This window comes from Brachycentrus maculatus, unplaced genomic scaffold, assembly GCF_059751285.1.
Source record: "Brachycentrus maculatus isolate JH-2025_06_01 unplaced genomic scaffold, ASM5975128v1 h1tg000096l, whole genome shotgun sequence".
NCBI classification, from domain to species: domain Eukaryota; kingdom Metazoa; phylum Arthropoda; class Insecta; order Trichoptera; family Brachycentridae; genus Brachycentrus; species Brachycentrus maculatus.
In genome coordinates, this window is record NW_028280850.1 from 1,227,405 (window position 1) to 1,254,782 (window position 27,378).

The 27,378-nt window shown below is 30.4% G+C and overlaps 1 protein-coding gene across 2 annotated transcripts; it reads right to left on the minus strand.

Moving 5' to 3' along the window:
* LOC148310436 (glutathione S-transferase 1-like) lies at nucleotides 1–27,378 on the minus strand. 2 transcript variants are annotated; one of them, XM_088258470.1, is made up of 5 exons: nucleotides 27,326–27,378; nucleotides 17,569–17,726; nucleotides 12,426–12,626; nucleotides 3,808–4,013; nucleotides 1–148 (listed from the first exon to the last, which is right to left on the minus strand). In XM_088258470.1, the coding sequence occupies exons 2-5, from the start codon at nucleotides 17,707–17,709 to the stop codon at nucleotides 46–48; spliced, it is 651 nt and encodes a 216-aa protein (XP_088114596.1). In that variant the 5' UTR covers nucleotides 17,710–17,726; nucleotides 27,326–27,378; the 3' UTR covers nucleotides 1–45. The 2 variants fall into 2 exon arrangements, with proteins under 2 accessions (XP_088114596.1, XP_088114595.1); XM_088258469.1 differs by lacking the exon at nucleotides 27,326–27,378 and adding an exon at nucleotides 25,585–25,952.

Genomic DNA, 27,378 nt, shown 5'->3' on the forward strand with positions numbered 1-27,378 from the left:
AATAGTTATAAGGGGTTGAAAATATTTAAAGTGTAATTGTTTATTTTACTTCTTCATGCAATGGTCAACCAGCCCTTTGAAGGCTTTCATTCCAGCGCCGTTGGTTTCAGCGTAGCCCTTGGCGTTCTTAGCAACCCTATCGTACCAACTGAAAAAAAATAATAGTTAAGTTAAATAAAGCCTTAAATAAACAATAAATATGGGAGTCGAACACTGCAATATATCGTTCCGAACATTTTTAATTTGTTGCCGACGGATGTTATCGGTCAAAATAAAATATGGAACAAAGGCAAAACAAAGGAATGGGTAAATGATCAAGAGTTAATTTTATGAAAATTGTTAAATGTATAAAATGTGTATATTAGGTTTTATCGATAATATGTGCATCTTTGCAAAACATTTTTTTTTTCAAATATGTTTAAAATTGTGGTTTAAATAAATGTATCCAATTTATGTTTGTTATGTTAATTATGTGACATTTGAAAATTAAATTTAAAAAAAAAATCGGTACGACTATAAATATAAGTCTTTATGTTTAAACTGAAAATACAAACTATACATCTGTATTTTCACCTGTTGATGAGAACATCTGTAGTTCTGGATTATCATCGTAGTGCTTACATCAATAAATTTAAATATAAAAACAAAACAAAAAAAAAAACAAAAAAAAACATCATTTTCCAGCTCATACAATAAAAATAATATTTACTGGTCAGATATATGTCATCAAATGTGTAGAAGAAAATGTAACGAAAAACGTATTACTTCGACTTACAATAATTACTGTAATTCCTCTGTAAATAAAATACTTTTCTGTGATATTCAATCGGGAAAATGCGATATTAATAAATATTTTTCTTGTTAATGAAACCAAAAGTGATTTTCTCCAAGGAAAATAAATGGCGGAGTGAAAATAGAAATATCGAATCCTCATTTTATATTTACTAGAGGGAATTCATTTCAGTAAAAGAAAATTGTTTGAAGAGAAAATATAATGTTTTTATTTTCCTTCTTTGAAGTACCATTATTGACTTGAATAAATTAGTTTTCTCCAATTATAATGAAAAAATATTTTCCTGGAATAAATAATTTATATCAATATGGCGTTTGATTTATTACCTATATTATTTGTGTTCCTCGGAGAGAAGATTGAGAAACTCATTTCAGAGAGTAAATAGGCTTAAATAATCTAGAGTAGAGGTATGGAAAAAATGGTTGATCAATCTTCAAATTGATGTCGGAAGCACATTTGACAGCGCCAAAAATACTTTTGTAAGTGAAATATAAATATCAAGTATCTATTTTTATTTCCAATATACATTATTTACGTGTAAAAAAATATTTGGCTCATGACAGATCGTTACATGTTCCTACGTTTGTAATATAAAATTATTCAATACTTCAGTTTTTTTCAGTTTTTCTTTGAGAGAATAGGACCCAAGAGTACAATTTAAGATAGTGGTAAGTTTATTTGTTTTTTTAGTGAAAATACTGAAAGAAGAGTAAGATTTTATTTTACTGCGTATTTTACTAAGGATTTATCTTCTTCTTCTTCTAACCCTTATCCACACCTAATGGTGCATAGAGTACTGCATAGTAGCGACGCAGTGTTATTTTGATCGTTAATATCATGAAGGCAAAGTGATCAGCCCTGCGCTTCTTGTACCAGTCCAGGGTAATATTAAATAAATATGAGAGTGAAAATCGGCCATATTTATTTTGACCCCCTGGGAATCGAACCCGGGACCTCCAGCACGGTAGCCAAACGCGCTGACCACTGCGCTACGGAGGTGGAGGTGGATTTATTAGTAACAATATCAATTTTTATAACAATTACGCAATCAAACAGTTATATTTTATCTGTAAATGTATTTTTTTCTCAATGAGATATATCAGTAATGGGATTTTCGTGGTGTTAAAATTGTCTTTCAATTGCTGGATTTTCTCCACTCACGTTATAAACCAAAGACTTCGAAGACGAAAAATACAGTCAACATTTTTTATTGAAGTAGATAAATGAAGAACTTGCCCAAATTAGAGAAATGTGGTCGCCAATGGGTAGAATAGAGAATGCTACACAGTTTATACAGTGATCAATTAATCCATCCGATAAAATCACACACATATACATATTATAAACAAACATATTTTAAAGGAAAAACACGTAATGCTTGTATTTTTAAAGGCTTGTTAACAGGTAGGATACGTTATGTTGGGTCTTTTTTTTAAATTTAAAATTTTTCACTATCCAAAAACTCTTTACATTTGTTTATGTAATCAGTTTGATTTAAATTTTTAAATGACAATGCTGCGAGAAATTTAAAGATTAGAATTAAAGAACATCATAGCGGTCATGTTAGTAATTATTTTTCGGAATTTGCAAATCACACAATAGATACTAATCACTCATTTCACTCTCATAAATTAAAATTATTACACCTTGTTCCATATAAAGGCCAAATTATGAATTATCTTGAAAATTTAGAAATCCAAAAAAACCTAAATTCGAATAATAATTTATTAAATAATATATTGTTTCAAAATTCTTCACCGTTGCTTTCCATTTTTCCTTTGTTTTCAAACTTCGCCCCTTGACTAACCCATTCCCTTTACTTTCCCCTCACCTTATTTAAAGAACAATTTTATATTTTTTATTTTAGTTATTTTACAGACCTGAATGATGGAAGTTTAACTTCTGAAACATGTAGTCTATAATAAAACTCAAGTGGTAAAAAACAAGTGTTTTCTTTAATCATTGTAACATGTCTTACCACAAAGTTAATGCAGAAACAATAAATAAAATAGGTAGGATACTTATTTATAAAAAAAACACCCCAACCAATTAAAAGTTAATCTTTCATAAATTAGTTTTGCAAATATAGGGAATACAAACCCACGACGCTAGATTTGCAGTCGAGCGTCTACAAAACTACACTGCTGTGCTTGTAAATGATTATCATATAATATCACCAAGAGCTCTTATTATAGAAACACTAAACAAGATTAAAAATACTTTAAATAACTTCAAACACTGATTTGAGTTATTTTTAAAACACAAAAACGAAAGTTCTGTGACAATTATTTCGCTTTGTTAGAGCATTTTCAAACTAATGGAAATAATTATTTTTGACATCTCATCAAAGATGAAGAAGAATATGGAAGTCTGGGCATTTACGGGGCTAATGTCCAGACTTCCATATTCTTCTTCATCTTTGATGAGATGTCAAAAATAATATGAAAATAACTCCTGTAATTGGAGATAATCCAGATTTTGTGAACAAGTATTTGGACACACTCAAAATGTTATAATGGAAAAAAATGCCCTTACAACGCGAAACTACTGTCACGGTTTTTTTAATGTTAAAAAAACTATTCAGACGACTCAAATCAGTATTAAATTTAATTAATAAAAGTATAAATACGAAGTTCTACGAAAAAACACGCCAAGTCCACAAATCTTATATTCATTTCATCCAAACCCTTATCCGTACCCCAATGGTGCATAGGGCACTGCATTGTACAAACACAGTGTTATCTTGATCGTTAACACATTAAGGAAAGGTGATCAGCCCTCCGCTGCAGGCACCAGTCCAGGGTAATATGGAATAAATATGAACGTGAAAAAATTACTTATATTTATTTGATCCCCCTGGGAATCGAACCCGGGACCTCCAGAGCGGTAGCCGAGCGTGCTGACCATTACACTAAGGAGGCGGACAAATCTTATATAGCAAGCAATAAGTCACCGATTGAATTTCCATCCAAGATATTAGGATAACATAAAACAGTAGAAGGTGTGTTACAAACCTCTTGATGTTGGGGTAGGGAGACATGTCGTAGGCCATGACGTCATAGGTGGAAATCGTGGCAACCAGGCACAGATCGGCCACGGTCATGTTCTTGCCCGCAACCCAGGTCTGTCCATCGAGGAACTTCTCGAGGAAAGCGAAGGCATCGTCGATCTTGGTCTTCTTTTCTGGATCGTAGGAAGCTCCGGCGAAGATCACTGGATACTAGAAATGAAAGTTTGATATGTGTCATTTAAGTTTTGTTCTAATGTTAATTGGTGAAACTTTAAAAAATATTTATTGAGTCTAGTTTGAAAAATTGTAAAGCTGTTGTGTCAAATAAAGTCAGTAAAGTAAATATTATATCCTTTGCAATACAATATACTTTATTTTAATACATGTTTGCCTTTTAGATGATAAATGTAATGGATTATGGTATTACGTTAATAACTTAGAGTTCAATTATAAGAATATGATTCAAGGTATATAAAAAACAGTTTTTATGGACTATCCCACACATAGATTACTTCTCAACAATATTATTTTTTAGCAAATGTAAGAAATTTAAATAAATTAGAAATCAAACAAAATAAAGCGATGAGAATAGTTCTTTAAAAAAAAAGATATAATAATATAGAAAAACTGCTGAGAACAGAGTGAATGGTGCACTAAAATCAGTTTTAGCAAATAAAAATCTATCAGCGGAAGCTAAACTGGCAGTACACAATGAAGTTCTGGTTCCAACCCTTATGTATGGAAGCGAAGCATGAAGTTGGCAAAAGAAGGATGAAAACAGACTGAATGCAGTCGAAATGCGATCGCTCAGACGAATGTGTGGCAAAACGAAGTTTGATAGATGTACGAATGATGAAATAAGGAAAGAATGTAAGGCTGAGATAAGCATTATCGATAAAATTAAGAAAGGTGTGTTGAGATGGTTTGGACATGTGGAGCGTATGAGTGAAGAAAGAACGGTTAAACAAATTTATGAGGCGAATGTAGTTGGAAAAAGAAGCAGAGGACGACCGAGGAAAACTTGGCACAATCAGGTTTGTCAAATACTTGAAAGCGGCCGGGTCAGGAGTCGTAATAATCGTCGGGTATGTATGAGGAGATGCATGAATGTAGAAGAGGCAAAGAATGTTTGCAAAGACCGAGTGGTTTGGCGTTCGATTCTCTCTGCCTACCCCTGCGGGGTTATGGTTAGTTAGTTAGTTAGTTATAAAAACTGAGAGAAGAACTCAACTGGTTATCTTTGAAAAGAGACTAAAATTTAATATGCTGATCTTTATACATAAATTTTTTAACGATAAATTACCAAAATATTTAAAGGATAAAATAGTTTTAAACAAAAATTGTCATAAAAATATTACTATTAATAAGAATAAATTAGGATAGATGATGTAAATTAATTGTAAATAATAGTTTATATCAGTTGTAATATAAGCTATCTTAAGAAAAAAAAATAAAACCAAAAAAATTAAAAATTTCATCAATTAATTTGGCAGTCACTGCGTGGTAATCTCTTTCCATTTGTAATTTAAGTTTTAATTGGCATATCACTATTTCATTCAATGTATTCTGACACGTGTTGCAATGGATTCCATTGCAACACGTGTCACAATACATTGTGATGTTTGAAAATAATGCTTTGACTTTTAAAATTAGTGGTATTTATCAAGTTTATTACTACTTATTGGAAAAATAAAAAATAAAAAACTATTACATCATACGTATAAACGAAAGGAAATTTCTCTTCAAGCACAAGAGATTAGTCTCTTTTTTTTAAAGAGAAATAGCGTAACTAGTCCGAGATACTTATAGTAAAAGTAGAAATGTGAAATATTGTAACTTTATGAAATAAATATATTCGAAACAAAATATACCAAATGAACGTTAATTACATATTATTTTTTGACATCTCATCAAAGATGAAGAATATAGAAGTCTGGGCATTTACGGGGCTGACGACCGTCATAGGCTGGTTTAAGTGATCACTTTACACACGTGTAACATTCACCAATTCTACCCATTATTGACAACCACACTACTCAAATTCTTTCTCTTATATGAACCAATTCAGAAACATTGTTCTTGAATCACTAGAACTTCACAAAAGACATCTATTGGTGAGATGAAAATAAAAAAATAATAATATGAAAATTAACTCCTATAATTGGAGATAATCCAGATTTGTGAACAAGTATTTGGACACATAAAAAATGTTGTAACGTTAATTACAACTGACACATCGTTCAATGAACAGCTTGAGTGAGGAAGAAAAACGTCTTTTATGTACAACCTACAACAGCATTATTAACAACGCAAACATGAATATAACGTTTGTTTAATATTAGGCTGTCAGAAATGAAGCATTCCTGTTGATTTATCATTATAACAAGAATATCTGTGTTCGCATATGTTATCACTATGTAAATTAAGATCAAAATACTTTACTAAAGTCCAATATACGGTAAATCGTAACCTATTTTTTTTTAACCAAGGTAACTTTCGACGTAATTATTTTTTTTGCATAAGTAACCGTTTTGGTATTGAAAAAAAATTTTTCTTCGAAATAAATGTATGGTTTTGAAAACAAAGGAATTATTAAAAGATAAGGAGATAATTTTTGTTATTATTTTTTTTTTAAATGAATATTTAAAAAAAAAACGTGTCCGAACACACATGTGGCTCCTTGCGCAGATAGTTACATACTGAATTGTGTATAAGGTGGACATATGCCCAAAGCTGCTAGACAGATAACATTGCCTTCATATTATAAAATGAACGATTAAATTAAAATCGAAGCAGTGCGCTTAGTACCATTAGGTGCGAACAAGCGTCAGTTGTATTAGTAATGTTTATTTAAAAATTTAAATTAATTTTGACAGTAAATTACTTATTTTTTTTACATTTTGAGTGTGTACAAATACTTGTTCACAAATCTGGATTATCTCCAATTATAGGAGTATTTTTCATATAGGAGTATTTTTCATATTATTTTTTGACATCTCATCAAAGGTGCATTTACGGGGCTGACGAACGTCAAAGGCTGGTTGTCTCTGCTCAGTAAAAAGTTTTTTTCTAATGATTCTAGTGATTTAAGAACAATGTTTCAAAATTGGTTCATATAAATAATACTTCCAAGAATTTGAGTAAAATTGGTTTTCAATAATGGGTAAAATTAGTGAATGTTACACGTATCACTTACACAGTGATCACTTAAACCAGCCTATGACGGTCGTCAGCCCCGTAAATGTCCAGACTTCCATATTCTTCTTCTTCTTTGAAGAGATGTCAAAAAATAACATACTTAATTTTTAATGAGTACTTAACACATACGATATTGGTAGATCCCTACCTAAAGTTAAAAAAAAACGATTGACTCCACTGATCAAAAGCTTGGCCACCCCTGTATTATAAGAACAAAGGATATCAAAAATATGCCATTTGAAGCTAATGCTAACATAAATTAAAAATCAATGTCTCGTTGTTAACTTTGTGATTTGTTTCTGGTTTTCCTGATTCGTCATGGCAGCGATTAAATGTAATGACTGGGCAGTTTTTTGTCATGTTTACTCATACCTGAGATCACTTATTAAACCATCAAAAAGCATTCGACACAAACATGAATTCGTGGAAACGAATTAAAACGATTTGAGATAAATATTAAAAATGTGATATTTGTCAATCAAAATACAAGGAAAATATTCATAATAAATAGTATTTACTGATTTCGTATGATACTTTATCAAAACGTTTTTTGGGTTTGTTTAGATAAATCTTACGACACAAACATGGTTTTTTCCAACCGGTTTTGACAAGAACCTTGTCATCCTCAGGGTTAATGTACTTATTCTAAAACATTGAAATACTCAATATTTTTTCAGTGTTTTAGAATTAGTAAATAAACCCTGATGATGACAAGGTTCTTGTCGAAACCGGTTGGCAAAAGTGTACTAATAAAAAGTGGTTAAAAAATTAATGTTTTATTTTTTTAAAATTGTTTATTTATTAAAACTTATACTGAAAAGGAAAAAAGTGCATTGGCGGGCTTATTGTTAAAAAGCAATATCTTCCAACCATCCGAAAACAGACTAGTGATATGGATCGAAACGTTTGACACCATATTTGGCTGTTTACAATCAGAGGGTAGATAGTAATTGAACATTTTAAATTAATAAAATACTAATTGTCATTTAAAAAAAAAAACATAAATAACAAAAGATGATAATAAAGAGGGCAAAGGAAAAAGGGAGTTTAGGGAAGGAGGTAGAGGGAAAAACTAAGGGAGGAGGTTTGATGGACAGTTAAGACCCTAATGATAAATATTAAAGTCTCAGACGTTACTTTAAGTTATCAATTAATTTATCAATCAGAAAATATTAATTGTAAATAGTATTTACAAATTTGGTACGACATTTCTGTTTTTTTTGGGTTTGAGGTTAGGTATGGGTAGACCTCTTGTAAAGTTGGAAGAAAAACGATTTAATGATGTATTTTTCAATCAGTTGCGAGAAAGGTATGATATTTATCAAAACGATTCTGGGTTTTTGGCTTTGCGGTTTGGTATAGGTAGATCTTTAGTTAATTTGGAAGCTATTAAAATGAAAAAAGTGGTATTAATCAATCAAAATACAAGAAAAGTATTAATTTGAAATAGTATATACTGATTTTAGCTTACAAAAGCTAAAATAATACAAATGAAAATGATATTTTCTGGCGTTTCTCATGTATGGGATTAAAATCAGGATTCGGATCTCACATACTAATAAAAGCGTTTCTGCTCAATAAAAAGCTTCTTCCTTTCATCTCACCGATAGATGTCTCTAGTGAAGTTCTAGTGATTCAAAAACAAAGTTTCGTAATTGGTTCATATATACATATAGAACTTCCCAGAATTTGAGTAGTGTGGTTGTCAATAATGAGTAGAATTGGTGAATGTTACACGTGTGCAAAGTGATCACTTAAACCAGCCTATGACGGTCGTTAGCCCATAAATGCCCAGACTTCCATATTCTTTCTTCATCTGTGATGAGTTGTCAAAAAATAATATAGTATTTACTGATTTTGTATGATATTTTATCACAACGTTTCTGTTTTTTTTGGGTTCGCGGTTTAGTTTGGGTATTTAATGTATCTTGTTAAGTTGGAAGTTATAAAAATGCAAATCAGTTCTTTTTTTAAGTGGAATGTACCTGAGGCAATTAAGAAGATTTAAGATTGTTGTATCTCAGATATTATTTGAATAGTTCAGTCTACTTGACTGCCAGCAAAAAATAGTTTGAAAAAAAAATGAAGAAGAGACGTTTGGAAAAAAAAAACTTGAAAAAGCCATGTAAGAAATATGAACGAGTCGTTTAAAAAAACTATCGATCCAGTTTTTTTAGGGACTGGTATTCCGGCCTGTAGAGAAATGAAGACAGATGTTGAACTAACTAACCATGAGGCCGCTTTCTCAAAGGGGTAGGCAGAGAGAATAGAATACCACTCCAATCTGCCTTTCCACAAAATCTTTGCCTCTTCCACATTCATACATTTTCTCACACATACACGAAGATTATTTCAACACCCGACCCGGCCGCTTTCAAATATTTGATAAACCTGATTATACCAAGTATTCTTCGGTCTTCCTCTGTTTTTTTATTCCAACGACATTCGCCTGATAGATTCGTTTTACCGTTCTTTCCTCACTCGTTAGTTCCACGTGTCCTACCAAATATTTGACTCCTGACCCAACCAAGAATTGGAAACACATGATCACGCAAAGTTTTCCTCGGTCTTGCTCTGCTTCCATTACCGAATAAATTCGCCTTTTAAATTTGTTTAACAATCCTTTAAGGTAGATATCGAAGCCGGTAAATCAGCCATTAAGATAGATATACGAGTATGCCTTGTCACATCGGGCAAGTTTCAAAGGGTTAAGACAGGGGTTCCCAAAATGTGCGCCGCGGCGCCCTGGTGCGCCGTAAAAAGTCAAGAGGGGCGCTGTGAGTCGATCCTCATATCATTATCCGAGACCAAAAATATTCAGGGGTACCTATAAATCAGCGATTTATATTTTGAGAGCTAGCATCTTTCTACCCAATTTCTATTATTGTAGGTACCTATTTCTTATTATTTTAGTTATTTATTATTATTATTATTTATTTATTTATTTATTATATAGGTACCTACATATGTATATAGTCACATTATCTATTTCAAATAGCTTACTAAAGTAGGGCGCCGCACAGTGTGAGAATCAGCTAATCTAGCTGTACTAAATTAATAACTCCCTAACCTTAGTTATGTATAGTATGTGTGATACATCATTTTAAAGGTAATGAAACCAGAAATAGAGATTAGAAATAGTTTTATTAAAATGTGTAAGTACACGGTAAAAGTATGTCATTCAAAGGTCGAGATATTATTCGATGAACCTTCCATTGTACATAATCGTTTTAAAAATAAATTATTGTTTAACTAAATAAAATAATATATTAAATTTATCACGTTTTTAATATAAGTAATTGAAAACAGAAATACAATAAAAGCTCTAACAAAAATAAAGCCAAAAAATTTGAACTCAAATAGGATATATTTAAAAAAATGTTTATAAATCACTGTGATTCAGTCACTTTCGCTATTTTCACTATCAGATGAACCGGAATATGGTACTTCGGGAGTTTTTAATAAACGTAGAAAATCAGAAGATAATTTACAGGTTTTTTTTGTGAAAGATTCCTCAAACTTGTTATGAAAGGGTCAGAAGATATAAAAAGGATGTGCAGCAAATCTCTTTTTGTATCCATTCTTGATATTTTACTCGTATTGTCCCTTCTAAATCTTTTAATATCTTTATGTCTAGCTTCTTGTGCTTCTTCCGAAAGTTTACCGATAGGTAGAATACAAGAGTCTATAATTTCTTTACCGTGTACTAAAATTTTATGGACACTTGCAGGCATGTAAAACCAAGAATAATGTTTTTAAAAAATTAGTCCTGTCTCTCACGCAAACTTATCAAAAGCATTAATATTTATGTCATATCCACAAGATAAAACCTCTAAAACAGTTTTACAGGTTTTATCTTGACAACAGACAAACAGATCAATTCTTCATTTAACCCTGTAATAGCTGCTGTTTTTGAGGAATTTTTAGAAATTTACTTGCAGGATTGCCGTCATTTGTATTGCCAGTACCATGTTTAGGTATGTCCAGTAAAACACCCATTTCTTCCCTGAAATTTTCTTGTAAAACCATTTTTCTTAATTGAAGGTTTTCTTCATCACTCTTATCTCTAATTTGCCATTTTTTAATATTCAAACGATATGCAATATGCATCTCCTGCAGGAGACATGCGAAAAATCGAATCCACGCATGGAGGAGAGATATTCCAAATGAATACATATTTTGATCTGGAATTTTGGTGATAAAATTGTTATTGTTCATCTCTCGAGGAGTTGCACCACAAATATAGCATTTGTTTGAAGATTTTTATTATGAAAGAGTGCTACAAATTTGTCCATCTACCATCGTAAATAACATTTTGTGATTTTCATTCACCTTAATTTCAGTTGAATTTTTTTACCCTCTCACATGTTTCTTCGAAATTTTTCAGTGGTCGTCCAATCCTAGTGCGAGTGTTATGATACGGTTGACTAACAGACGGCATAGTACTAAGAATATGCTTTGGCAAAGTAACTGATACATTGAGCCATTTAGAATTGTATTTCAAGAATGTACTCATATTTTTTCTCTTACTTTTTTGCCAACGAACATAAAATTTTTGCCAAAAACATAAAGCACTCACAAAATTATTTGAATACATTTAAGTAGTTTTATCCCACAAAGAAAAACCATTGAAGTTCATTATGTAAGTGCAAATATTTTCTTTTCGAGATGCTACATCGATATCACGCCAAAGCTTAAACAATTCACTCCGAATAAAAGTTCGCCCGCTCACTGAAAAAAGGGGAAAAATTAAGGTTTGCACCTTTTGGCAGCAAAAATCTACGGGCCTAAATAGATAAAGAATGAAAATATAATATAGTGATACTTTTAGAGTGGTGTTCATATTCATAGAAGTTTTTTTCTAAAGTCTATTCAATTTGACAAAAGTTTCTAAAAAAAAATTGATTTTGTAATTTTGTTATAATTTTATTTGAAATGGATCGATTATATATTTGACATTTTTTAATATAAATAATAGAGAATATACCTTGTTTTGTAGACTCCATGACAGTTTTCGTAAACATAATCACCACAACGCATAAAACAATCATCCGAACGCACTAATAAAATCTGACTGATAACTGAAAACTCACAGCAGTTCCGCCATACCATAGTTTACGACGCTGCCAAACTAACACATAGATTTTTAAAAATCAAAATTTTTAAGTTTTATATAGATTAACCTTTCAAAATCATATTAGACATACAATTAATACTAAATGAAGATATTCATTTTAGGACTTTAGTACAGCTAGATTGGCTGTTTCTCACACAGTGCGCCGTGACAAAATACTAAACTTGGAAGTGCGCTGCGGGCTGAAAAAGATTGGGAACCCCCGGGTTAAGACATTCCTGTCGACCAAAGTTTCATTTCGAGTGCGACGAATGTGATAAAAAATATGCGATTAATGCAGAAAGACTTACGTAATATGCTCCGAATCTCTCGTACATGGTTCCAATGTCGAAGTACAGTCTCTGGTCAACTCGGGCTCTTTCCTGGGCATCAGCGGGATACAGAGAACTGTCTTTGGCGTACTTGTTGATCAGATAGGTGCAGATAGCCCTGGACTCCCACAGGCAGAAGCCGTTATCATTCAACAGAGGGACGGTGTGTTGTGGGTTCATCTAGGGACAAAATATATCAGGATGTTAATTATTTTAGAACGTCCGGGGTAACACATTATTACGGACAGTAAGACATAAAAAGCAAAAATGATCTTGTGCAAATGGTTTTGTAATTTTTTTTATCCGCCTCCATAGTGTAATGGTCAGCACGGTCGGCTACAGTTTTGGAGGTCCCGGGTTCGATTCCCAAGGGGGGTAAAATAAATATAAGTGATTTTTTCACTTTAATATTTACGCAATATTACCATGGACTGGTACCTGAAGCGGAGGGCTGATCATCTTTCCTTCATGTGTAAACGATCAAGATAATACTGAGTTTATATGACACAGTGCCCAATGCACCATTGGGGTGCGGATAAGGGTTTTATTATTATTATTAGTTTTGGGGCTTTGGGGCCTCTACAATTGTATTATATATATAAAAAATATTCATAAAAAATATTTCATTTATTGATTCGGCAGTCACTTTGTGGTAAAATCTATCCATTTTTTAATTAACTTTTTATTTAGTAAATACCACTATTTCTTAAAATCTACTGTAAAACGTGTTTCGATGCATTCCGCATCATTTTCAAACATACGGTGTTTGAAAATGATGCAGAATGCATCGAAACACGTGTCACAGTAAATTTTAAGAAATAGTGGTATTTACTAAGTAAAACGTTAATTAAAAATAATATATAAATATATATATAAATAAAAAAAAATATATATATATATATATATATATATATATATATATATATATATATATATATATATATATATATATATATATATATATATATATATATATATATATATATATATATATATATAAATATATATATATATACATATATAAATATACATATATATATACATATATATATATATATATATATATGTATATATATATATATATATATATATATATATATATATATATATATATATATATATATATATATATATATATATATATATATATATATATATATATATATATATATATATATATATATATATATATATATATATATATATATATATATATATATATATATATATATATATATATATATATATATATATATATATATTAAATATATTTAAATCAACATCACATTCCTTTTTAAAATTAGAATTAACAATGAATATGGGAGTCGAACACTGCAATATATCGTTCCGAATATTTTTAATTTGTTTAATTTGCCGACGGATGTTAGAGGTCAAAATAAAATATGGAACAAAGGCAAAATAAAGGAATGTATAAATGATCAAGAGTTAACTTTATGAAAATTGTAAAATGTTTATATTCTTAACTTTTACAACATTTTGAGTGTGTCCAAATACTTGTTCACAAAATCTGGATTATCTCCAATTACAGGAGTTATTTTCATATTATTTTTTGACATCTCATCAAAGATGAAGAAGAATATGGAAGTCTGGGCATTTACGGGGCTGACGACCGTCATAGGCTGGTTTAAGTGATCACTTTACACACGTGTAATATTCACCAATTCTACCCATTGTTGACAACCACACTACTCAAATTCTTGGAAGTTCTATATAAATGAACCAATTTAGAAACCTCGTTCTTGAATCACTAGAACTTCACTAGAGACATCTATTGGTGAGATGTAAAGAACTTAACTTTTCTCTTTTTTGTGTATATTAGGTTAAAATCGACAAAAACAATAAAAATGTATAAAAATGTATCGAAAAAGAACTCCACTGACAAGATACACAAGGTGGTTTTGTAGGTCTCTGCAAAAAAATGTTCTAAATACGTAAAATTGTGATTTAAATAAATGTATACAATTTATGTTAATAAAAAACATAAAAAAATAAAATTAGATATCTCATATACAGGGTTGTACAATGCATACTGAGGTTTTTATTTTTTTTTCATAGCAGTTACCCAGTGAAAGAATGTTTGTGCCGTGTCAAGTCCAATTTTCGTTTAAAACGCATTTAAAAAATAAAATAAAATCGTTTATTCAAACTTTTTCTGTAATAAAAATTGTGACGGGTGTTTTTAAACGTGAAAGATAAAATGATGTTTTTTAACAAAAAAAAACGTTTTGACGCAATGGCAGTTCCATCTGTTGAACGTAACAGCAAATCACGTAGTACTGAACATTGCTCGTAGCAGACAGTGACCTTCTTGACGGCAGCTGTCACGTAGCATTTTCCATGTTATCGATTACGAAAATTTTGCAAGCATTGTGAAATTAAACACATTTTAAAAATGTGTTACTAAATTTCTTTTCTATCCAACCATACTGAGCCACAGTAATGCGTGATCGGGTACAGCGAATATTTTTACATACTCCACTATTTGTTCGAACAAGAAAGACGCTTTAAAAAATGGGCTTTTATATTAAAAATGTACGTTTCGTGCTAAAGTTATTTCCCTTATGAATTAATTAATGGCTCGTTATTATTTGTTCCCATGCTTCAAGTACGTTGTTCTAGATTTTATCAGAACTTTTAACAATGAAAAAGGCGCAGTGCTAATTATGATATATCTAGAATGGTATCCGCGTACACGTTTTCGCTAGTTTTGAAAAGGTGAATAACCAAATGCCGGGGTGATTATCTATGCGTTACAACGATATTCTCAGAATGCTATGAATCGTCCCTAATAATTCACGACTTAATAGTGCTTTCTCAAGCGCATCAATTTTTATTTTGTATTTGAAAAAAAAAACTTTTTTGAATTATTGAATTAAGTGATCTATGACACCAAGACTATGACGGTCGTAATCTCTGTTAATGCCCAAAACTAGGAATTTTATTTCATATATGTATGTTGAGATGTCATAAAAAACGCAAAAAATTATTCCTAATTGGAGATTATCCAGAGTTGTGAACAAGTTATGATCTTTAAAAACTGTGCTTCTCTGCATTGTATGTATGTCCCTTCTACAACCAACATCTTCTTCTTCTTCTTCTTCTTCCATGTTCGCTCCCTAGGTAGAGCATATGGCCAACACGAGCCGTCTCCAAGTCACTCTGTCACGCGCCATCTCCTTGGCTTCCTCCCAGGTCAGTCCGGCGCCTCGAAGTTTCGCTGAGTATAGTCGGTGAATGGTCGTCAGCGGCCTTCCGGGGCGCCGGAATCCTCGGGGTTGGAAGAAGAGACATGAGGGGTTGATGCCCTCAGGTGGCATTCTAAGGACATGTCCCAACCATGGCCACCTTCTTTTCTTCAGGACTTCCAGTATGAGGGGCTGTTGAGTTCTTCTCCTCACATCGACATTCCTGACGAAGTCATACCACTTTATACCCAGTATTCGCCTCGGGCATCTATTTTCAAAACTTGCTAGTTTCTTGCTTTGAGCTTTGGTGAGGTGCCACGACTCAACATCACACACACATTAATTCATTTGCTAGATCTACACTAAATATTTTGTACTAATCTTTATGTCTCTGTGGTTAACTTTATTTGACTTGTTTAATGTATATCTTTTAATTGTTTTGTTTTACATATGTTACTGTTGTTAAATAAAAAAAAGTATTTGGACACACTTAAATTGTTGTAAATTATAAACTTAATGAGAGGATATCCATGATAAACGAAAAAAAGATAAAATAATATTTTATCGTAGTTCTTAGTTTGGTGAAACGTCATTATAGATAAATTATTATGATTGCTCAAAACAAATAAGTGAAACTATTTACAGTATAGGCGGGAAATACTTCAGTCGGAATGTGGTTTTGGTATGTCCTAAACAAGTCATGCTGAGGTATGTAGGTTTATTATTATAAAGTACGGACTCAGTTATTCTAATATATGAATGTACAAGTCTAATCGTGAATTGCTGGAGGACGAAATAGTATATGTTTAGTTAATTTATATATTGTATAATGTTGGGTTCGCTTCCAAAGTACAACGAACCATATGCCATTCATTTTAAATATACATAAATACATATTTTGTATAGTACACAACTACTCGTATGATACCCGTTTCACCCACAACGTGTGGTTGATGGTCCCAAGAGTGAACAATAAAAATGGAAGTACAACACTTCAGTAGTAGCTTACACTTCAAAAGAAGACAAAAAAATCTCGATGAGTGGTAATATACTAAATAATAATCTTTCTCGAGGAACCAAACAAATAAGTTCGAGTTACTAGCTTGTATGAGTATGAGTTTGCAACCCTGAGCTATTGCTACTATTCTCACGTTCCTACCCACTATTTCTCCTCCATTTTCTTTCTCATATAGTGTGTAAAGTGATCACTTAAACCAGCCTATGACGGTCGTCAGCCCCGTAAATGCCCAGACTTCCATATTGTTCTTCATCTTTGATGAGATGTCAAAAATAGTAATAAACTTACATTACTAATATTTAAAAAAAAAAAAAGTAAGAACTTATACATGTTCCTCCGTATAGGTATGTACTATAAACATACATACTTATTATATATTAAACAAATAAATGAGTTTTTAATTTAAAAAATATGTTTTTAATACGAAAATGATCTTGAAAAAGTTTTAAAAAATAAATAGTGTATTGATTTTCTGAAAATCTGTCCGTAATTCTACCTATATTTTTATTTTTATTTTAAAAATTTAAATATATTTTTTATTTATTATTTACACAAATATTTCAATTTCATACTATTTCTGGCACAGCGGCTTATTATTAGAAATATGTATCAAATTGTTGTAGAGTGGGTTCGAACCGAGAAATTCTGTCTTAAGAGTCCACGACACTAGCCACGGGACCACAACCCGAAACTGAGTCAAAATTGACAATTAGTTTAATACATCGCGATTTTTTATCCCCTCTTATAGTCATGAGTGAAATATAATATAAGTAATATTTTACAAGTTTTTATGAAGGGTCTTCACAAAGAAAGGATTTCCTGAGATTTCACCTATAAGTCCTAACACTTTAGCGTTAAGTTCTTTTTTTACTTAAATATAAGTTGTATGTAATTTTACCTTGATGTACTCAGGAGTCATGTGCTCTCCAGCCATCAGATTGACCTCCTTCAGGTTCAGTTCTACGCCGATGGCCTTGGCAACCATAAGGACCGAACGGCAAGGGGCGGAGCCGAGGGTGTAGTAGAAGTCGATACCCATGGTGGATTGTGATTTAGCTGTAACAGGGGAAGATGAACTGATTAGAGTATTTTTCAAACATATATTAGCAGGTAACAAATAAAGCCCCAATTCATAAATATTTCAAATGTGCTTTTAATAAATATACCCTTTTAATTTTATTTATTGTTTCATTATTTACTTTGTGGTAAGACATGATGAAATAGTAAAAGAAAAAACATTTTTTTACCACTCGAGTTAAATATATTTTGTTGTAACGACTAGTTTCAGAAGCTATGCTTCCATCTTCAGCTCTAAATATAAGTTGATATTTATATTTCAACCTTAAAATGGAAGCATAGCTTTCGGAACTAGTCGTTATAATAATATATACATATATATATATATATATATATATATATATATATATATATATATATATATATATATATATATATATATATATATATATATATATATATATATATATATATATATATATATATATATATATATATATATATATATATATATATATATATATATATATATATATATATATATATATATATATATATATATATATATATATATATATATATATATATATATATATATATATATATATATGGACTATAGTATACTTGACCAGTGGCCTTAACTAAATTATTTAAAAATATTTTAGAAGTGATGTGAAAACTTTAAAAAATGATCCTCCTTGACTCAAGGCATTTAATATCTAACACGCTATTGCTTCTGTAATTCCCATGGAAGAATTAAAATGCTATTCGCGTATACTTGAAAACATGATTGTTTATGAACAATGTTTCGTGGACGTAGGAGTGGCAAATTAGCTACAAAGGAAATTATTTAATGGGTTTTGAGATGACAGTCATTATAAAATAGGTACCTTCAAGGTAAAATAATAATAATGATACCAGCTGTACCTTCCATGCTCAACGAACCCGGTATAGAATTCCAAGTTGACTATTTTATTACATATTTTATAAAACGTAAGGACTAAATTTTTAAAATATTATTTATTCTATAAGACACTGGATTATTCACCCTATGGATGATATTTCAATTGTATACCATAAGTATCTCAACGTGATACTAAACATGTATTGTAGGATTCCTTTCGTATGTTAGTAATATTTTCGATAGATTTTGAATTTCAATATATACACATGTAAAAACTCGAAGATGGAACACAATGCATTTTATTCTTAGATTGATCAGTCACTAATTCTAGGTCAACATTCATACTTTCAGCCCGCTCTTCAATATAAATCAATTTCGTTTAAGGCCTTACTCGCAATATTAGAATTCAGTTAGCGTCCAGCAACGCTGAGATACGGACGTCAGTTAACGTCAATTTTTTGGTAGAATTTTTATTATTGTTTTTTTCAAACAAATATGTATTGAACAAATATTTTTATATTTTATTTTTACTCCTAATCTTTCAATGACTCTTTTCTCTTCAAAACCATATATTTATTTCGACTAACTAGGCAGTGGTAGACAGAAAGAATAGAACGCCACACCACCCTGTCTTTACAAACATTATTTGCCTCTTCCACATTCATGCATATCCTTATACATACATACCCGCCGATTATATCGACTCCTTACCTAACCGATTACGAGTAGAGATTTGATAATAAATATATAACTAATATTAAGTTTTAATGAATAAATAGCTTATAAATATATATTTATTTAAAAAATACAATGAATTAAGAAAAAAACAATTTTGTTAAATACTACCCGGGATTAAAGAAAATAAAACTGCGTTTTATCGTATTCTAGGCCTTAATGCAGTTTTTTTTTTTACGTGCTTAGCTACTGAGTTGAGTCAAATTACATTCAGTAGCTGTGTCGCTATAATGTCTAATTCTGCCAATCATGCCCCATGGCACTTACGTCATTATAATGCAGATGAATTACTGTGAGTTAGGCCGATTTGCTGAGTCACTGTACTAGTAATAGGCAGCTTCAAGGCCGCGCTAAATTATTGCGTGTCGGTTTGTTGGTTTTTTTCTTTCTTTATTTTCAATGGCCGCCGCAAACGAGGCTATTTCCCGCCATTTTTGTGTGGAAACTGTGACAGCAAACTTGCGGTAGCCATTTCGTAATTATAATCACTTCTTGTAATGTCCTTATTGTAAAAATTGTGGATCTAATATTTGAAAACATGAGGGTTTTATATCAAAACGTGACATTTTAAATTCTATTATTCATTGATTGGGCATTAACTTCGTGGTATGACATTGCATATTTAAAAAAATTAATTATTTTATATACCAATTATTGAGTTTTATTTATTACACACGACTAGTTTCGAAAACTACATATGTTTTTATCAAAAGTAGATTAAAAAAACTAAGGAGAAAAATAAAAAATAGCGTAAATATAGAGGTGGGTGGGGTAATAACAAGAGAGGGGGGTTTGAAGGGTGAAATTTTGTATAAAGGATACATAGATAATAATGGTGATGTGATTTGAAAAAGTAAATTATTCATTAATGTTTTAACAGAACTATATTTTTTTATGAATCTTTTAATTTCCTAAATTGTTTAAGGCAAACAAAGTTCAAGTCATGAAGAATTTAGAAAAATCTTCAGCATTATGAGGTTTTCAAGAGGATTTTTTTTCAGTGCTTATTTGCCTCGTTGTTTAGGAAGGAACTCAACAAATATTTAGAATTCGTGTATTCAGTTTACATTAGAAAATAAAATTTGTAATTACTATACTTCATAGATTTAAAATTTGAAGTAGTAGATAGCGAAAATCAATTAATCACACACTTCCACACACATTCAAACATACTCGTTCACACACTTAAATAATGCACCAATTGGTTTGATCTTTTGTTAGTAACACAAAATTTAACAGATGACAGTTAAAATTTTTTTTTAATGACTTAACGCAATGGCAGCGCCATTTGTCTAGCGTAAGAACAACAAATATTTTTTTAAACATTGCGTTTACTTCTTGACAGCGGTTATTACTAGAATCTTTATTGATTTCAAAAGTTTAATAGATTTTAATTATTTTAAATGCTTCACTAGCATTGTGTGAAATTACACATATTGGAAATGTGTGCCTTTAACAATATTATCTTTCTTTCATTTTAAAAAGACTAAGCCACAAAAACACGTGGCAGGGTGCACCTATTAATTTAATAAAATCCTTGGTTGATTTTTAATTTGATATAGAAATCATTAAAAAAATAAACCTGTGATTAGTATTAATCGAACATCGTATAAATAAATAATAATAAATATAACTGATGATATTAAAACAGCATGCACAATAAAAAGACCCATAAATCAAAATAATATTTTTATTAAAAATGTGTATTTTTACAAAATTTACGGCAAGCTACCTAGATTGAAGAAAACAGATTTCGAGTAAAACGATTTACGCGAATAAAATTGACCAGAAATTGTGTAAGTTTCGCGATAAAGCTTAGGTTGCTATGAATATTATATCGGAAATTATATTTGAGTTTATTCACACGAAGAGCTATATTATGCGTATAGAAATTTCAAGAAACGGATTTTACAACACGAGACCAAAGTAAAAGGCATACAGTCAAATACGACAATACTCGTATTTGCCAAATTTAAAAAGATTATTATTAGAATTCGTAAAAATGTCTTAAATACTGATTTTTGAATAAATAAAAAATACATCTCAACAATGATATAATGAAGAATATGGAAGTCTGGATATTAACAGAGCTTTTACATATCATAGGCTGGTTAAGTGATCACTTTATACACGTGTAACATTCACCATCTACTCATGATTGACAACTACACTTCTCTTAGACGATATTTTGAATCGGAAAAAGTATGGATATAGAAGTTTGTATTATAATTAAAACACAACTTTGTTTTAAAATCATTATAAATATTTTATTATAACTTAATTATAATGTCTACCGGTCTTGATAAGCGGTTAGCTTCGACTGACTAATTAACTAGTTAACTGACAAATACTAATATTAATCAGTACTGGTAGAACCGGTAGACATTATAATTAAGTTATAATAAAATATTTATAGTGATTTTAAAACAAGTTATATTTTAATAATAAAATGGAAAATCACAAAGTTAGTGCTTCAAATATAAATTATATGTTTTTATTAGTCTCACATGATACGAAAAGTCAATGACACTTTTTTGTTGTAAATAAAACACCAAATATACTAACTACGTATTTTAATTAATAAAAAAACATTAAAAATATTTGAGCAAATATGAATAAAAACCTGTTAAAATATGACGATTGCATCACTGCATTACTTGGCACATTTAAACACAAAGCAAAGTAAATATATTATAAATATGTATTTACTCTTTAAAACAGTGAATTAGATAATGTTGTTATCATTCAAAAATACATTTCTTTATTTGCTTGAATAACAGAGTACATTTTGTACATAGCAATAACAGTGTAATAAAGCTGATAACGAGATTGTGAGAATTTTATGTTAACAAAAACTGAAACTTTTTAAAGGTTGTAAAAAATCAATCTCACTTAGTGAAATTTATTTAAAATTTAAATTTCCACTGGTAAATATTATTTTATCTTAAAATTCAATATAGATGAAAAATTCAATATAGATAAAACATTTCAATATAGATGAAAATGAATATGGAAAGCAGGGTATAAACAGGGCTTATGATCTGTAATATAGGCTGGTTAAGTGACTTTACACAAGTGCAACTTTCACCATTCTACCCACAATTGACAACCATACTAGGTACTCTAATTTTTGGAAATCCTACATATATCATAATCTCATGACAGAGTAGTATACGAGTATATCAGTTCACAAAATGTCAAATGATATCAGTATAAAAAATTAAGCAGGTGTATTAAAAATGTAGAACTTGTAATATTTCTAATAGTGTAGGCGTAGTTTTAGCAATGCGAACTAGATATCGATTTTCAAACGGTACAATTTCAATATTGTGGGGGCAGGTACTTTCAAAGTGGAATGAATTATTCACGTATAAAGGCATACCATAAAATGCTACGTCACAAAAATGCTTTTATGTCACAACGCAACATGTTATGGCCTAGACCACGGGTTCCCAATCTTTTTAAATCTGTCACCCTCCTGCCAAAATTTATCGTTGACTTAAGACAATCCAAATCAATTTTTAAAAATAACGTTAAATGTGGTATTAGTATTCATAGTTAAAAATTATGCTTAGTTTTATAATATTATTTGAAAGTAGATATTGCCTTATGTTAAAAACAAATAATACCATGTAGAACGCATTATACAAACAAACAAACAAAATAATGTATGGTTGGTCTTCGTATTGCATTTTACCAATTTTTCATACTTTTTGTCCTCATTCTCTATTTAATATGAATCTAACTGATACACATAATCATTTAATGTGAAAATTTTCCTGGAAATTATGGAAAAAAGGGATTTTTGATTACAATTTACTAAAAGGCGTTTCGTATGCCCGCTTTAGCATGAAATTTTGATAAAACGAGACACAAATGAACGTTTATAAGTAAAACCTTTTTAAAAGTGATAACATTTGATTTTTCAGCCACGATAAGATAATTTTATTTATGTGTTTTTTTAATGGTGATAACGATAACAATTAAGAATTTATCAACATATATACTCATATAAACAAATGATATCTATAAATACAATATGTACAAATTGTATGTATTTTCACATGTGGATGAGAACATCAGTTGTTCTCGAAACTAGTCGTGTTTACATGAATCAGCACAAAAGTAATCTTATACAAGTGTTCTTTTTTCATATTTAAATAACTCAATATATTTTGATTTACAAAGATAAAAATATTTATTAAGATTTTAGTAACTTATATACTAATACTGTACACATAATATCAATTAAGGGGGATTTCCTACTCCTTAACGCATAAGCGACTGAATATTTGAAAAATAATAGTATTAAATTTTGACGTACAATATTTTGACCTGAATTGTACTAATGATTATACGATAAATAAATAATTACAATCTTTAAAAACTATCTGTATTTTCATACGTTGATGAGAACATCTGTAGTTCTCGAAACAAGTCGTGGTTTTTTTTTTAAATAATTTCAAAAGTGCTCTTTACGTGTGTTTTATTTTCATATTTGAATAACTAAAAATATTGTGATTTGGATACCTTTATAACCGTGACTTGCACGCCTCACTGGCAAAAAAACTGATTGTCGTTCTATTTTCGTTGAATCGTTATATTGTATGATTAAAATGAAATCGGTGACTAATTATATGTAATTAACATCCGCCTTAAAATTCTGTGGCCGGAACGTGGAGATTACGAAATAGGTATGAAAGTTCGTAGGTGTCGTAATTTGCCTGACCATGTCACAATATTTCATTACTGAATGACTGATAATGTAATGAAGACCTGTTTTTAAAACGAATTAATTTATACTGGAATTTCGAATATTATCTTAGTAAGTTTATTTTTCTTTGGCCTTTGAAACAAATCTTGTATAGTATGGATTTTTAACATGAAATATTGCACTGTTTTTTATGGGAGCTAAATTTTACTAGAGGCGCTAAAAACTAGTTTCTTGTGCACTCAAAAAAATAGAGCCAAATATATGTAGTCCGCCTCCGTAGTGTAATGGTCAGCATGCTCGGCTACCGTACTGGAGGTCCAGGGTTCGATTCCCAGGGGGGGTCAAATAAATATAAGTTATTTTTTCACTATAATATTTATTCAATATTACCCTGGACTGGTACCCGAAGCGGAGGGCTGATCACCTTTCCTTCGTGTGTTAACGTTCAATATAACACTACGTTTATATAATGCAGTGCTCTATGCACCATCGGGTGCGGATGACGGTTTGAAGATTGAAGATATGTAGATCAAAAAGTTATATTTGCAATTTGTAAAATATGTCTTTATACACACATTACAAAAATCCTCCTAAATGCTATATCGCAAGCTCTAGCTGAAATAAGAACTAGTAAGTGGAAGAAATCCACCAGCAATATACAAGTTTAAAAATAAATGCAATATGGACGGATGGTGAATGTTACACAAGTGTATAATGTGATCACTAAGGCTAGCAAAATGCCAGGTTGTTAGCTTTATAATCCTCAGACTTCCATCTTCTTTCGTTTAATTTGATAGATACTCAATTAGAGACACCATTTATAAATATTCAGAGTTTATTAATATCTTCAATAACACAGTTGCTTTTATCACAGGTTAAATTTAGGTTAGGATATTTAATAATAAACGTTATTTAATAGTAAATGTTGCACCGTGTATAAAGTGATCAATTTAGCAATCTGACGATAGGTCATAAGTTCTGTAAATTCCTAATATTCCATTAAACATTTATAAACAATTATTCTTCTCTGTTAATATATCTAAAACGTATCTTAGAAAATATGTTTTTGTGTTCTATTTTTAACCTCTTGAGTAGCAAGATATTAATGATATTTTAAAATATCATTTGATCAGTCGGTAAAACTTGTAATAAGCCGATGAATGATAGAATTGTTTTGTACCATCATCGCTGTTGATAGTCCAAATATCGACAAAATCCTTAAATATTCGAGAAAAAATCCCTACACTATCTGACTTAGTATTTTAAATACAACATTTTGAGTGTGTCCAAATACTTGTTCACAAAATCTGGATTATCTCCAATTACAGAAGTTATTTTCATATTATTTTTTGACATCTCATCAAAGATGAAGACGAATATGACGGTCGTCAGCCCCGTAAATGCCCAGACTTCCATATTCTTCTTCATCTTGGATGAGATGTCAAAAAATAAAATAGTATTTTATATCCTCACAGTTGAAACCATACCTTATTTTATAAATAACTTAGTTCAATGATAATAAAAACTGTTGCACTGCTACTCACATGTCATGCAACCCATATTTTACACAAAAACTACAAAACACATGTGTTCACAACGAAAATAACCCAGATACACCACTAAAAAGTTGTAATATTCGCGGCAGAAAAACGTTCAGCGTAAAAAAAACTGTAATTATTTCCAACAAACGCACTGCGCTCGGTCGTGCAATCGACTAACCAACAAATTGTCAGTGTGTGTTTCAAAAAACGCGAGGGAACGCACCCAAAGTTTCGAAATACATCCGAAACTGGTCAAGTAAAACGGAATGAACCGCTTTTTTCTTGCAGGCAAGACTGGTTATGGTTCGAAAGTTACAAGGAGCGCAGAACGGTGAGGTGTATCGCAAGGAACTAGACGAGGCCCCAAACATCTGTCGGACGAATAACAATCAGATAATGATACTCAACCGCTCGAGGGTTAAATATTTATTACAACACGTCTGCTCTCGTTTTCGGCATGGTTTAATTTATTCTCAAAATAGTCGTTTTAATTTGCATCGTACCTATAAAAATCATTCATTAAGTTTAGCCAAAATACGATTGTGAGAACGATCAAAAAAACATTCCAATTTTATTGTTAAATTTATCTTTTTTTAAAATTATATTTTATATGGTAACAAAAGTTTTTTTAAAAATAATTTCAATTCATTTTCTAGACATTTCTACTTTTACAATCTTAAAATCAATAATGCAGTTCTCTCCAATAAAGAGACTAAGCTCTTGTGCTTGGAGAGGGACATAAACTTACTATTTATTATTTATGTTTGTTGGTAATATGACTTATTATTGATTTTTATTGAGAACGTTTTTAAAGTTTTAAAATATAATACAATGTTTTAAAATGAATATCAAGACACTTATTGAAGTTTTTACTGTGCAACAGATCTTTTTAGGTAAAACCTGAAGGTTTTTTTTCCATTTGAAAAAAAATTGTATATTTAAAAAAATAATCAAACAATACCTTCTCTTCAAAATGCAAAAACAACACTTTCTGCCCTGTAGCAGGTAATCATTAAGTAAAAATATGTTTCTTTTGCTCGGATGTAGTACATTTTCTGGGCATTTCGAAAACATACACAACTAAAAATTGACGATTTTTGATTTATGACGTTCTTGAAAGGAGTGAGCGACCTGTGTAACGTTGATCATTCTGACCTCATATTAAAATTGTTATATTTATTTTACTATGAACTCCTTATTTAGTAAAAATATAATTACAAAAATTATACTATGAATCAAATTTTGAATTGCCTTATATTTTAGTAAAAAAAAAAATTCTGTTATAGATATAAATAGTATTATAAATAATTGTATTTATATTTTTTGCAAGTAAAGACAACATATTTTTTTAATGTTTTATATGGCTCTTATGATTATTTTTAGGTGACCTTGAAAGGCTTGTATTTGGGAGAGTGGATTCGAACCTGTGATTCGCGACTTTAACCACAGGACCACATTAAAATATCTATAAAATACTTTATACCAGTTACAATTGCAATGTGGGTAGCTAAATATTATAGGTTACAACATTTTAATTAACGTTTTGCTAAGAATGCATAGCTGTCCATTGATTAGTTTAGTAAATTCTTTGATCTTATTGTATAAATTAAAAATCCGGTTTGTGACTAAGAATGCAGCATTCTATCGAGTAAAATATTTACGAAATAGAAAGTGAAATAACACCCGATCTTGGCACTGCTACAGTATTTCGTCACATTTTTAATGGATCAACAGTCTGGCTTACCGGTTTTCTGGTGAGAACGAGCGTGGAGACGACGCGATGGCTTGGACACAACT

Bases quoted from the DNA above. Each gene is read 5' to 3' on its own strand.
- LOC148310436 (XM_088258469.1), bottom strand. The intron at 12,627-17,568 runs GTAAAATTACAT...TTTTGTCCCTAG, and splicing joins TGACTCCTGAGTACATCAAG to ATGAACCCACAACACACCGT. The intron at 149-3,807 runs GTTTGTAACACA...ATTTTTTTTCAG, and splicing joins CCCTACCCCAACATCAAGAG to TTGGTACGATAGGGTTGCTA.